General features: G+C 38.6%; 2 protein-coding genes across 2 annotated transcripts; one reads left to right on the top strand and one right to left on the bottom strand.

Annotated features, from left to right (window-relative positions):
* Positions 1–326: 326 nt before the first annotated feature.
* synprb (synaptoporin b) lies at positions 327–3,105 on the top strand (the record flags this gene model as incomplete). The annotated part of the gene is made up of 5 exons (XM_079265772.1): positions 327–350; positions 845–969; positions 2,172–2,367; positions 2,474–2,668; positions 2,749–3,105. 5 exons carry the CDS (start codon positions 327–329, stop codon positions 3,103–3,105), a joined length of 897 nt encoding a protein of 298 aa, XP_079121898.1.
* Positions 3,106–8,672: 5,567 nt separating this feature from the next.
* On the bottom strand, positions 8,673–10,317 carry LOC306797630 (green-sensitive opsin-like; the record flags this gene model as incomplete). Its single annotated transcript, XM_079297005.1, has 5 exons — positions 8,673–8,771; positions 8,878–9,120; positions 9,217–9,382; positions 9,587–9,755; positions 9,933–10,317. 5 exons carry the CDS (start codon positions 10,315–10,317, stop codon positions 8,673–8,675), a joined length of 1,062 nt encoding a protein of 353 aa, XP_079153131.1.
* Between the last annotated feature and the right edge of the window lie 2,224 nt (positions 10,318–12,541).

Here is a 12,541-nt window from a genome sequence, read left to right as displayed (position 1 = left end):
AGTATTTCTATTTGTTTAATAATTCTGATGAAGCCTTATTAAGAAAAAAAATAATGTCCTTATGGTGTTACTATAGAAAGTAAAAAAAACAAAAAACTGTTCACACATTCTTCATTGTATTTACAGTTGATTGCAGTGTTTGTGAACAAATTGTAGGGGTACAGTCAAATCTCAGACTCCTCCCTGGGGAGGAGGTCTCCTGTCAGCCCTCCCCTACGCTGAAACAGTGGCTCTCTTTTTCCACGTCTACGTCAGTGGCATTTCAACCCCGATGATAAAAGCTGTCGACACTGTGTGGAGTAGGACGTGACATCTGTGATTTTTAAATGTGTATGGTTATATTTGCTCCGGTAAGTGTCATTTCTACATTTGGCTTATTGTGATTTCTGCTTCTAGACACTGCATAATACATTGTATGAATTACAATATCAAGTCGGATCTTGATGTTTTGACTTGCTGATTGGTGAAATAATTTGTCAGGTTTAGACTGCAGCTTGTTCCACACACATAAAAGTAAAGAAAAATCGATTCAAAATAGTGAACACAGAGTAAATCTCTCATTCTTGATATGAATATTCTGCATCAGAACTATAAAGATAAAACCACTCACATCTTCAGATTCAATCTGTACTGCACTGCTGTGGCCCCCCGTCAGCACACAGTAAGCAGCGCCGTTAGTTGTCTTCCAACCTATAAATTATTCACGTTTTTCAAACCAATTATAGATGTTAATAGCAGTCCAGTAATGTATTGATGTGTTACATTATGCAGACCTAATACTGGATCAATCAAATGTATGAATTATAAACTGATCCTGATCCTTTTATGACGTTTTTCTTCCTAGATTTTTGCCATCTGTGCTTTTGCAACATGTGGAGGATACTATGGTCACCTCCAGGTTAAAGTGGACTGTGCAGACAGGAGGCAGAGTAACCTCAGCATCAACATTGATTTCGGCTATCCTTTCAGGTAAGGTACTTCATTGTGCATTCCTTTGCTTACATCCTTTGATTAGGTTAACTTGTGAATATAGAAAGAACAAATATTAATTGCCATGAAATTGGGTTTTATGACATTTTGTATCGTTTGATCTTTCAATGAATCTATGAACACGCTTAGATTTATTTAATTTCAAAATGTGAATTAACAGAGTTGACAAAGAGTGAAGATTTTACTGGCCACCCAACAAGATGATTTCAGACTAACCAGACACAGACAATCATCATATTGTCATCAGGGAAGAGCTGCTCTCTCCAAACTCGCTCAATTTAAAAACAGGAAACCAGACAGCTAAGCAGACGGCCCAACAATAATAAGATGACGACAAATGTGAAGATACACTGTTTAACTGAATGTCTTCCACAATTAATTAATAATTAATATCCTGAAGAGCGTCTGGCCACCATTACATCTGGATGAGGAATGGTGGGGTGTGTCTGAGCTCTTTCATGTCGTACTGCAGCAGTGCAGTTGTGTAGTCGACAAAACCCAAACTCCATGCCTCAGAGTAAGTGATGGCCACACTAAACTGTTAATTAATTGTCCAATTAGAGTAAGCTGACTCATCTGACTTGACACTGGTGTCAGTGTGTTAGTTCAGTGGTCATTTTTTTTGTTCATTTATAAAAAGCAGATAAAAACGGAGCCCCACACTAACCAGTAATGAGCAGTTTTTAATTGACTTAGATCATGCAGCATGTATAGACTCCACGCACCATATGGCCAAAGAATTTATCATTTATAAAACAAAACAAGACAAAAATATATGTATATCCAAAGATAAATTGTTGTCCAGCAGTTGCAGTACAAAGTGGGAAAGAGTGGTGCAAATATTTTCATAAAAAAATGAATACACTACAGGAAAAATAAAAAATGCCAAAAGTGTGTATGTATGTAGATATATATACACCTTTAAAATGTTTGCGGAGGTGTATTTATTTTTTATGTATATAATCTAAGGTAAAATGGCCAGGAAAACCCTGCCATTGAATGTCATGATTAATCCTGTGTGACAAAAGGAAAAGACAAGTTGCAGAACTGCTTTTTAGTGCCAGTGAACAATGGGCGGCTAAAGTGACGACTTTCTTCCACACTGAAGCTCCTCACATGCCAGTTTTAATAGCAACCTGTTTTTATCCATTCACTATAAACCTCTTCTTTCTGTCTTGTAGATTACAAGAAGTGCATTTCCAGGCTCCCTTGTGTGAGGGAAAAAGGGAAGAGGTTCTCTTCCTGGATGGCAACTTTTCCTCATCTGCTCAGTTTTTCCTGACTGTGGGTGTTTTTGCTTTCCTCTATTCTCTGCTGGCAACCATCGTCTATGTCTTCTACCAGAACAAGTACATAAGGAACAACAGGGGCCCGCTTGTGGTCAGTGAGTTTATACCTTCACCCAAACATTCCCTTAATGTCCACACCTGAATCAGACCCAATATACTGTGATAATGTTTCCTCTCTACTCTTTTGTCCTGAGAAGGATTTTGTTGTTACAGTCATCTTCTCCTTAGTGTGGCTGGTCAGCAGTTGCTGTTGGGCCAAAACTGTTTCTGATATCAAGACAGCCACAAACCCAACTCAGGTGCTACTGCTCATCTCAGCTTGCAGAGCCCAGGAGAACAAATGTACGGCCACCCAGGAGCCTCTCTGGTCACGGCTTAATACATCTGCGGTAGGTGTTAAGTCTACAAATGAAGCATTGAAACACAAAACTGCATAAAACAGGCTATTCACGCCTTCTTCTATCTCCAGGTTTTTGGTTTTGTAAACGTCGTCCTCTGGGTTGGAAATATTTGGTTTGTCTTCAAAGAAACAGGCTGGTACAAGACAGGTCAGAGATATCCAACCAGGAGTGCTTCTGCGAAACGCACCAGTGAAATGCGACAGCGGCTCTACAATGAGAGCAGTTTCGAGCAGCCGGAGGAGGGTTTTGGTCCACAACTCTACAGACAAGACAGTTTCAATCAGCAGGTCGGCAGACAAGATAGCCTCAACCAGGCACAAGTAAGCTTGAGCTTACCGCCCGCATATCTTGGCAAACCGGTAATTTATAACGAAGAGAATAAAGTGGCTTCTCAAGTCCCGATGATATTTGTCAACGAGATGTGATTTAGCTGTTAGTATAGTGCTGTACATGGGGAATGAGATGGGGGAATTACTATTACCTAAAATGAAAATAAAACACCAGTGGTAAATATTTGGCAAATATGGCCTTCATAATGTGATGTAATATTTGTAGTATGACTTTTGAAATTAAGAAATTTAAAGTCATTACTCAATGCTTTGTTTGTTCGTATTTATTTTCAAGATGAGCTTTGTAAATAACCAGACATAGTCAATGCAATTAAGACAATTAATAAAAGAAAAATTGTAAAAATATGTTGTAATATTATTGCCATCAAACATTATGTCCCAGTCATTGATAAGGACATCACCAGGACAAAAGGACAAAAATCATTTCACGCTGTTTCTTAATATATAATAATTATGCTTGATGAACAATGAAATATTGACATGATATAAAACAGCAGTGACATAGTGGTTGCAAAATAAAATAGAGCCTATAATATAACTGCTGTAGTTAAGAGAAAATGATACAACACCTAATGATGATGTCATATTTTTGTGTATATTATGTATGTATATTATGTTGGTATGGTGTAATACAAAGTATTTACAAGTATCCATTGACTGTGTTAAATAAAGGATTTACTCAAGTGATGCAAAGTATTGTGGTACTCGGTCTGGTTTGCAGGAAAATGCTCTGTGGTGGTGCAACTTAGTTTAATTATCTACGTTATTCATTATTTTTAATAAATAGATGATTTATAGATGATTTTACAAGCTAATCGTTTTATAGTTCATTAGTATTTCCCTGTGTCACAGTATGATTTTATCTTGACCATCAATTCCAAATCCCTAAAAAGCCATTAAAATAAAATTTCAACGAATAAATGCCCAGTGATCTAGTCGTTTTTTGCATGGTCTTAGGACTTAAACAGTGTTGATATTTAACTAATTTCACTTGTTTCATTAAACATCTTAATTTCTTACCTCTACATCAATGACCTTTTTCTCATTTCCTTTTTCTGTTATGTTACACATTCCGCACTACAAAGTTTGACAGAAAACGTTTAGTATCAGTATCAGTTTGGAAATATCTCGAACCAAAGTGTTCGAGTTCTCTCTATACATATCTAATGTTTGATTGTAACAATCCCTTTGTCATTACTGATGGATTATGATCAATGTGGCACTCCGGTGTCTTTATTAGTCCTTACCTTTTTTTTAAATATTGATTTCAAATGGATACTGAACTTTTTATTTTGTCCGTATTTATATGTATTCGCATTTTATGATACATAGCTGAAGAATTATCTTCTAAAAACATATGTTGCATGTTGACGCGCTCGTGTTACACTCAAACCTTTTTTGTCACAGTCCTCTGCCCACTGCGGGACGAATAAATGATTATTTTATCTTATCTCATCTCATGATAATTAAAACTATAATGTCATACAAGAAGATGATGCCTGTATAATTCATAGAATGCAGCTCAAAATATGAACAGTATTAAGCATTTAAGTTCATGTCAGGTATTACATTGCGTTTGTTGTTTTAATTGTAGTGTGGGTGAAGTGTTGCTTTGCATGCTCTTTCAGTGATTCTCTGGTTTTCTGTAACTGACATCAAAGTGAGTGTGAGCTGGTGTTGCCACGGTTTTTCCTTTATGGTGTCAGCCTCTTAATCTCCATGGAAAAAGGAATAGAGCAGAGGAGACTGAAAGTGAGGAAATGCTAAAAAGAAATGTGGTTAACCGATAGATAGAGAATGAGTAATGAGTGTTGACTTTCATGGAGACACCGGCATAGACGTTAAAGCATGTTTCACACGGTGTATCATGATTGTCTCAAAGGCTGAAGGGATAATCCCTCAGAGTGTCCTTTCTAAAACAGTTAACATACTAATGCACAAAACCTCTTGCCGCTCCAACTATATCGTACAACCTGTAGAGTTTGAAATGAGTATGGTTTACTTACAGTAAGTGACAAATGAATCATCAGTAAAGTAGAGAAGTAATTCAAGAGTTCACAAAACATGAACTAAAAGTTCTCTATACGTAATTCAGAGCATATGTATTGTCTCCACATGGCTCTCAACATGGAGACGAAACATTAAGTTTAACACCTTTAAGGATTTTATTTTGATCATTTAAATTTGGAATGAACAAATGAGAGGGGGCCACAAATCGTGGCTTTATTTAGTTACATTTTTAATGTTAAAAGTCAGTATGGTTCCAAGTAAAAATATTTCTCATTGAATGAAAGCTGTGTTCATCATCCTTGGTGACGATGATTATGATTATGAATTATGAATTTCTCATTGACTTAAAGGGGCTCTCCACCAATTACTCATCATGAATATTGCAGAGCCGGTGAAAACAGTTGTGTAATGTCGAGGGTTAATGGTTTTCAGGGTTTTCTCTCATCTTTTTTTAGACTGTCCTAGTCGACGGTCTGAAGATGTACAGATTTTAAAGATGCCTGAGGAAGGCAAATTTATGATTTGAGGATATATAATAACATTTGGTTGACTTCTTTGAAAAATGACAGTTTGTTTTATTCTCAACATCACCTGCTGCTGATGTTTAGAAGCTTGAACTGAATTTCTGTAGCAAGCTGATATCAGACAATTGTTTGATATCTGTAATCTGTAATAATCAGACTGAATTTGTTGTTCTCTGAATTAATTCATTGTTCAACAAAGCTTGGACTTCGTGTCCAAACATTTCAGTTATTGGATGACATAAAAAGAGGAGGACATCAAATCACACACATCTAAGAACACGTGAAGGTAAACTGACTATTTCCATGATGGACGTTAACGTTTTACGGAAAGCTTACATTTGCAAATTTCCCAAATGTAATAATTTGACCTTCTTTATGTGCATTTTAAATGATTATTAGTATTAAGCCCCAAACAACCAAAATAAGTAAACAGTATTGACAACAATTGCATATTTATTATTAATATGAATAGAGCTCATACATGATCTCATCAATAAAGCTTCTTGTAGAAGTGTATCTGTCTTCTTCCAGGCTTTTCATGGTGAACATAAGCCTGGAAATATATCCAGAGCATCCCCAAGTTTGTTCTTAAAGCTTCTGTTTGTTCCGATCTGATCTGAGCAATTAGAACAAAGAGAGCCGACGCTTGTCTCAGCCCCGCCCCTTGACAGAGACACTAAGCACATGCAGGTGTCCAGAGCAGGCTCTTTAAAGAAAATTACAGTGCATGTGCCCACTGCATGACAATTAGGGTCAGGTTACCAGCAGCAAATAAAGGGTTACATCGTGAGATAAATGGCCTATCTGAGATGGAACAAGGGTGCATTTATATGTAATTAATCCATATGAGCAGCAACATGTTACACACTGGTGTGTAATATTTATCTTTGGTTATGTCTGTATTTCCCACCAGCAGAGCATGAAGCAGCCGTGGCTTTTATTTACAAATGGAGGACAATCTTGAGCATATAAAGCAATTGCTCACTTCTTTGCTGACACCTGCAGGGGGCATCATCTGCCAGTCGTATCATCTGAAAGCGCTCCAACTGAGGATTCAGCTTGTTGAAAAGGATAAAAAAAATTCACTAAGCTTTTGTTCACTTAACTTGACACATATGTCATAGTTTATTCAACTATAGAGCAGAAGCTATGTGTAGTTTTCCACTTTTTAAAATGTATGCTTACACCTGAAACCGCATGCTGCACTGCAGATATGATGTCCGGGTGAACGTAATGATGGCCTCAAGGGGATGATGGCATAGTGTCACACCAGAAATGCAGCATACATCAGTTTGTCTCTGGATCTGCAGGATAGCAGATGTAGCATGATGAGGTGTGATAAAATGTCTTCCTTCATGGACTGCAGGACGTTTTCCTTTAAATTGTCAACATATGAGCTTCCCTTCTTTACACGTTCTCTTTAACTCTGAGATGAGAAAGAATCAGTTGTAAACTAATCAGTATTTATTTCACATTTTGGAATTACACGTAATTCTCTAAGGTATGTGGTCCGCAGAGGTGAGAGAGAGTTAGTTATTTACAACTTCAGATGATGTCAATTTAACATTTGGCTGTTGTGAATTAATAATGCTGCTTTGCATTTGCAGGATATGACTGTTAGCTAAATGTGTCCTTGCTCAAATCATAACTCAATTAACTAAAATCGCAGATAAAACTGTATGTCATAATGCCTAATCCCACAGGACACTGGGTATCTAGAAATGTGTCGAATCTAACTGCTATATATTCTCAGAGGACCCTGTACTCAGCTTTGAAAGAAAGGTAAAATCAGACCTTTACCCAGACATATGATTCCACCTGTAGACCTGTGGGAATTTTCCATGAGTGAGATACTTTACTTGAGAATATTGAATCATTCAGTGTCTTGTGACTCTGTGATGTATCTAAACAACGCTGAAATCAATATGCATGTAAGAAATGCATCACTTTTCTTGATTTGTGTTTTCCAGTGCGCTAAGAGTTTAGAACAATTCAATTTGTATTTAATAAAGTGTTCAATACTAAGCTTTCACATACTGTCTTGTGCATTGTCATAGCTCATGACATTTCTGTTGCTTTAAACTTGCGTTCATGTTAACCAAAGTGACAGTTACTGTCAAGCAATTACTCTAAATGTTCAAAGGATTTACAAAAGATCATAATGAGGGATTAGAGTGGGATTACACACTGTAACGGGATGCCGTCTGAGTACTTCTCTATCGTTTGAGAGTGACACTGACTGCGAAATATTTTACATTCCCATTCAAAGGAAATATGACATTTGCAGATGAAAAGGAATCCACCAGCGGTTTTTCTCCAATTCAACGTGTGTGGAAATTGTATTCTGTAGATATTCTAAAGCCTTTGAGGCTGACTTTTTGGTTTTGGGGCTATAGATATTGAACTAGCTTGACTTCAAATACAGGGAAAACCACACTAATAAATATTGTTTGTCGGATTAGACTTATCTCTTGCTCACACAAATAAACAACGACTGGTAATTGACCTAAAAAATACTCTGTATCTGAAATCTTTGAATTTATACTTTGGCTAAAACAGCAGAGTTAGCGATAATTCAGAGTAAAATTAATACAGAAGTACATTTCTTTTCATGCATGCATTTATTATCTAGTTCATTTTTTTTAATATATTTTTTCTTTTCATATTATCCATGAAAATGTTGCCACTGGTAGCCCAGTAAATCACATAATTAAAAGAAAATACCCGATGTGCGACACAATCAACATAGCAGGAAGTGTTGTCACATTTCAGCAGGTTTAGATTGACATGACAGTTGAGGTGTTTTGAGGGTCATCAAATCCTGCATGGTGAGTCACATTTCATTCTCTCTTATTCACTCACTCACTCATATGCTCTTGCGCGCACAGACATAAATGCTGCGCAAGAAAACTGCCAGAACAAATATATTTCATTACATTTGTTAGTTTGTACATATTAACAGATTGATTTCCTCATTGTGTTCGATCCTGAGTCCGTCCATCAAATCCATTTGGCAAAAGTTTAAGACTTTTTTTTCACAGGGTTGTTTTAAAAATCTGAAAGTGATCAGTAAGAAAAATGTCCACAGATTTGAGGACGCCATCATGATTAAGAAACAGAGGACACTTCTGTCTTGCTGGCAGAGACTGAGGATTCATCCTCCACCATGCCGCCCATTCCAATAGTGCTCAGCATGCAGTTATGGAACTGAAAATGAGAGCAAAGACAGCAACGTCAGACACAAGTTCACGGCATACAGATTGAGCAAAGAAGAAACGCAAATACTAGAAACCTGAGAATAAACTGAGCCAACCTGTTTGTTCAACAGCACGTAGATAATAGCGTTATACAGGGCTGAGCTCTTTGCAAAGAAGGCAGCGATAGCTGCTGTCAGGGGTGAGAAGTATGCTCCCTTGTTCAAGAAGATCCAACCGGCAAAACTGGCATATGGCACCCAGGCTACTAGGAAGCTGAAGACCATCAAGATGCACATACGTGTCACTTCCCTCTCAGCTTTCTGGGTAGACTCCGACTCCTGCTGCTGCTGGGCTGCGGCCTGAAGTGTTTGATAAAATAAAATATCAGCTCATAAGTTTGTTTGAACAAAGTAAAGAAGCCTAAATGGTGTATAAATGTCCTAAACTTCACTTCCAGCTTTGACTGTCAGCACAAGGCTTCCATAAGTGAAGAAAATGATGAAGACAGGAGTGAAGAAGTGGACGACAAACATGTACATGACGTATGATTCATTGTTGTAGCCTGGAGCCAGAGTGTAGTAGTCTGGTCCACAGGAGCACTGCAGGCCCTCAGGAAGGTACCTGTGTGAAGTTTAAGAAGATACATTATTGCAAATCATTGAGCAATTCAACAAGCTCTGCATCTACAGTATCTATGCTTCTACATTGGCATTCTCTTAAGCCTGAATGTTTTGTTTGAGTAGTTCTCAATGTTTTTAAATTGTAGCTGTCAGGTTCTAAGGATTTAAAGTCATATCTATTGCAAGTGAAATGCAGGGTAATCACCTGGACCAGCCAAAGAGAGGGGGGGCAGCACATGACATAGCCATGATCCAGGTGATAAGGACTCCAATTCCTGCATGAGTACCAGAGAACTTGAAGCTTCCCATGGGTTTGCAGACTACGATGTATCTTTCAACAGCAAGGACTACCAGGGACCAGAGAGCAACTTGACCTGTCGAGAGAAAATACATCTTACACAAGAGCTCCACAAAAAGACGTCTAGGTTGCTGGATGTTTCAGAAGTTAGCTGAATGCCCAATTTATGTTACATCCTTTCATGCAATTACAACTGTAACGAGTACTGAACCGGAACTTAAAGGACCATTCTAAGAAGCAATTCATTTCGTACCTCCTAGCGTAGCCATGAATCCCTCAATAGCACATGTAGTGGCTCCAAAAAGGAAGTAGCCGTTGACAGCAGATACGATAGTGATGGTGAATCCGAAGGCGCACATGACCAGTCCAACCACAGCCAGGTTGACCAGGATGTAGTTGAGAGGTTGCCGGAGCTTCTTGTTCTGAACTGTGACGAACAAAGTCAGACCGTTGATTGGAGTTCCAGTGCAGATCAGGAAGAACATGTAGAAGGCTAGAAGCTTGAACATTATGGGATCAGCCAAATAATACTGTTGGTATTCAAAGGGACTTCTAACAACCCCAGTCCTGTTGGACATGGGGATGTAGAAGTTCTTGCCCTCTGTGCCATTGGCCTCGTTTCCTCCTTCCCAAACCATTTTCAGTTGCCTTTTCTGCTGGAGCTTCAATCGATGGACAGTGGCGAAGTGTGTAAAGTCACTCAGTCACAAGTGGTGTAAGCCAACTTCCACGGCTTACGCTGTCCTGGGTGTGGTTTTTTATACCTACTCCGTGTTATCCTCAAATTGGCCAAATTAGATTACAGGAGTACTGTGAGGATATGGACAGCTCAAGCCTGATTGTTAATTGACTTTAAGAAAGTGCAAATGGCAGTGACGTTCATTACAAAGAGATTTGATTATTGGAGGATTGTGAGGAAGTGGACAGCTCAAGCATGATTGTTGATGGGCTACCTTCTGGTGACGAGCGACCCCCTTTTGGGGGTCGAGCTAGACCGTTTAGAGTGGTACTGTGGTTCCGAATGGACTTTTCATCAAGAAATATGAAAAATCGTTCAGACAAAAAAAAATAGTCCGGGCAGAATCATCATGCAAGTCATTTTACGCAATTATACACAAACTAATTCAATACACTAGAACAGCGGTTCCCAAACTTTTTAGGCCATGCACCCCCTTCTACATCCCGACCGGGTTCACGCAACCCCAATCCACCACACCTTAAAAAAAGAAGCAACAGAGCCTATATCCGCATAGAAATCGGACCAATGAGAGAACAGTTTGCTCGCTCGTGGCGTTTATTTACAATATTTAGTCCACTGTTAAATGTTGCAGTGTGATGATTAACTGAAAATCCATTGATCCACACAAACTATATCAACATTGATGGAGAGAACATTCCTACAGCAGATGCCTCATTCATAATGCATGTTGTGTTAGTTTCTTCAAAAAAGAATGCGCTTCCATCCAGGCTGCGTGTTGCTCCCGAGGTCACCTCTAAGCTGTGATTAAACCTTTCCATCTGGCTGTCCTTGTGACAGTTCACGGTTTACCGTGTAGGATTAGGAGTAAATCCGAGACTCAGGAGCAGACTTAGACACAGGACAGAAGTTGAGGTGAATTGCAAGGCTCTTTACTGGGCATCAAGCAAACAAAAATAGAAACCAAAAACAACTCCAATGAGAAAAATCCAAAATAAAAATAAAAGGCAAAGTCACAAAAGGGCTTGGTCACCAAAAGCACAGACACAAACTGTGGGGCGAGAGGGTCAACACGAGGGAATAACCATATAGGAGAGCGAAGAGTCCACGGGAAGGGAAAAGGAACAAAGGATAATCCGGCAACTGGAACAGGGCAAGCAGGGGAGTCTAAGTAGGTGAGGGTTGATGAGCCGATTGCCAGAAGGTGAGTAGAGATGACTGGGGTTTGGAAAGGGAAAAGCCAGGGGCAGGTGATTTGGCACAGGTGGAGAGAATAAGCATGATCGGGAGACACACACACACACACACAGACAAACACACACCACACTCACACACCGCAAAACCCAACCGTGACAGTCCTGTTGCCATAGGAACTTCTGGGATCAGTATCTCTCTTCTCTGGGCAGAAGCGTTTTCTTCTTTTTGCGTTCATTGCTCATGATAACATTAGGAATTTATATATTTTTGACAAATGTAACGTAATTCAGGGATAGATTCACCCGTTGCACTATGATCCTTCCCCAAAATTGTTCATTTTTCTTGCTGAACCAATTAATTCATACAACATTTTTCAACCTGGACCTTATTTTCCTATGTGTTTGTGTCTAAATGACAGTTTTTGCAATTGTGTCAATTAGCTTCCAACATTATGGAAAGGACCCAACAGAAACTAAATGCTTTTCCTTACCTTTGAAATTGATCCAGTTTGTTTATTAATGTGTCAAATACATTTGCCTGTCCCACTGGGTGGGCATCTGTGGCCAGCTGAGGACCACTGTTTCCCGACTCCTTCTACCGGCAACTATTGCTTCCTAACAGGAATCATCACCGGCTTAGAGCCTTGAATCGACCCCAACTGGAGCAGAAAAACAAAATTCTGAGCCCACAGCAAAGTCTTGTGGAACTACACTGCAAAAAGTAGGAAAATTAAATCTTACTATGTTCAAGAGTAGGTGTTGAATAGCGCTCTGAATTATTAATATTTACATTTATAATTTGGAGTAGCATCGGTATCTTCAATAAAATCACATCCTTCCTTCACTATCCCAAATCAAAATTTATTTATTAATTAGTATCCTTGTTCCTTTGTTAATCCATTTATTCTTTAATTTGATTTTATTATAAATAAATCACATATCTATCGCTAAGTCATTGTCTGTCATATT

Source organism: Melanostigma gelatinosum (assembly GCF_949748355.1).
Source record: "Melanostigma gelatinosum genome assembly, chromosome: 3".
Taxonomy (NCBI): Eukaryota; Metazoa; Chordata; class Actinopteri; order Perciformes; family Zoarcidae; genus Melanostigma; species Melanostigma gelatinosum.
This window is presented reverse-complemented; position numbering and strand designations above follow the sequence as displayed.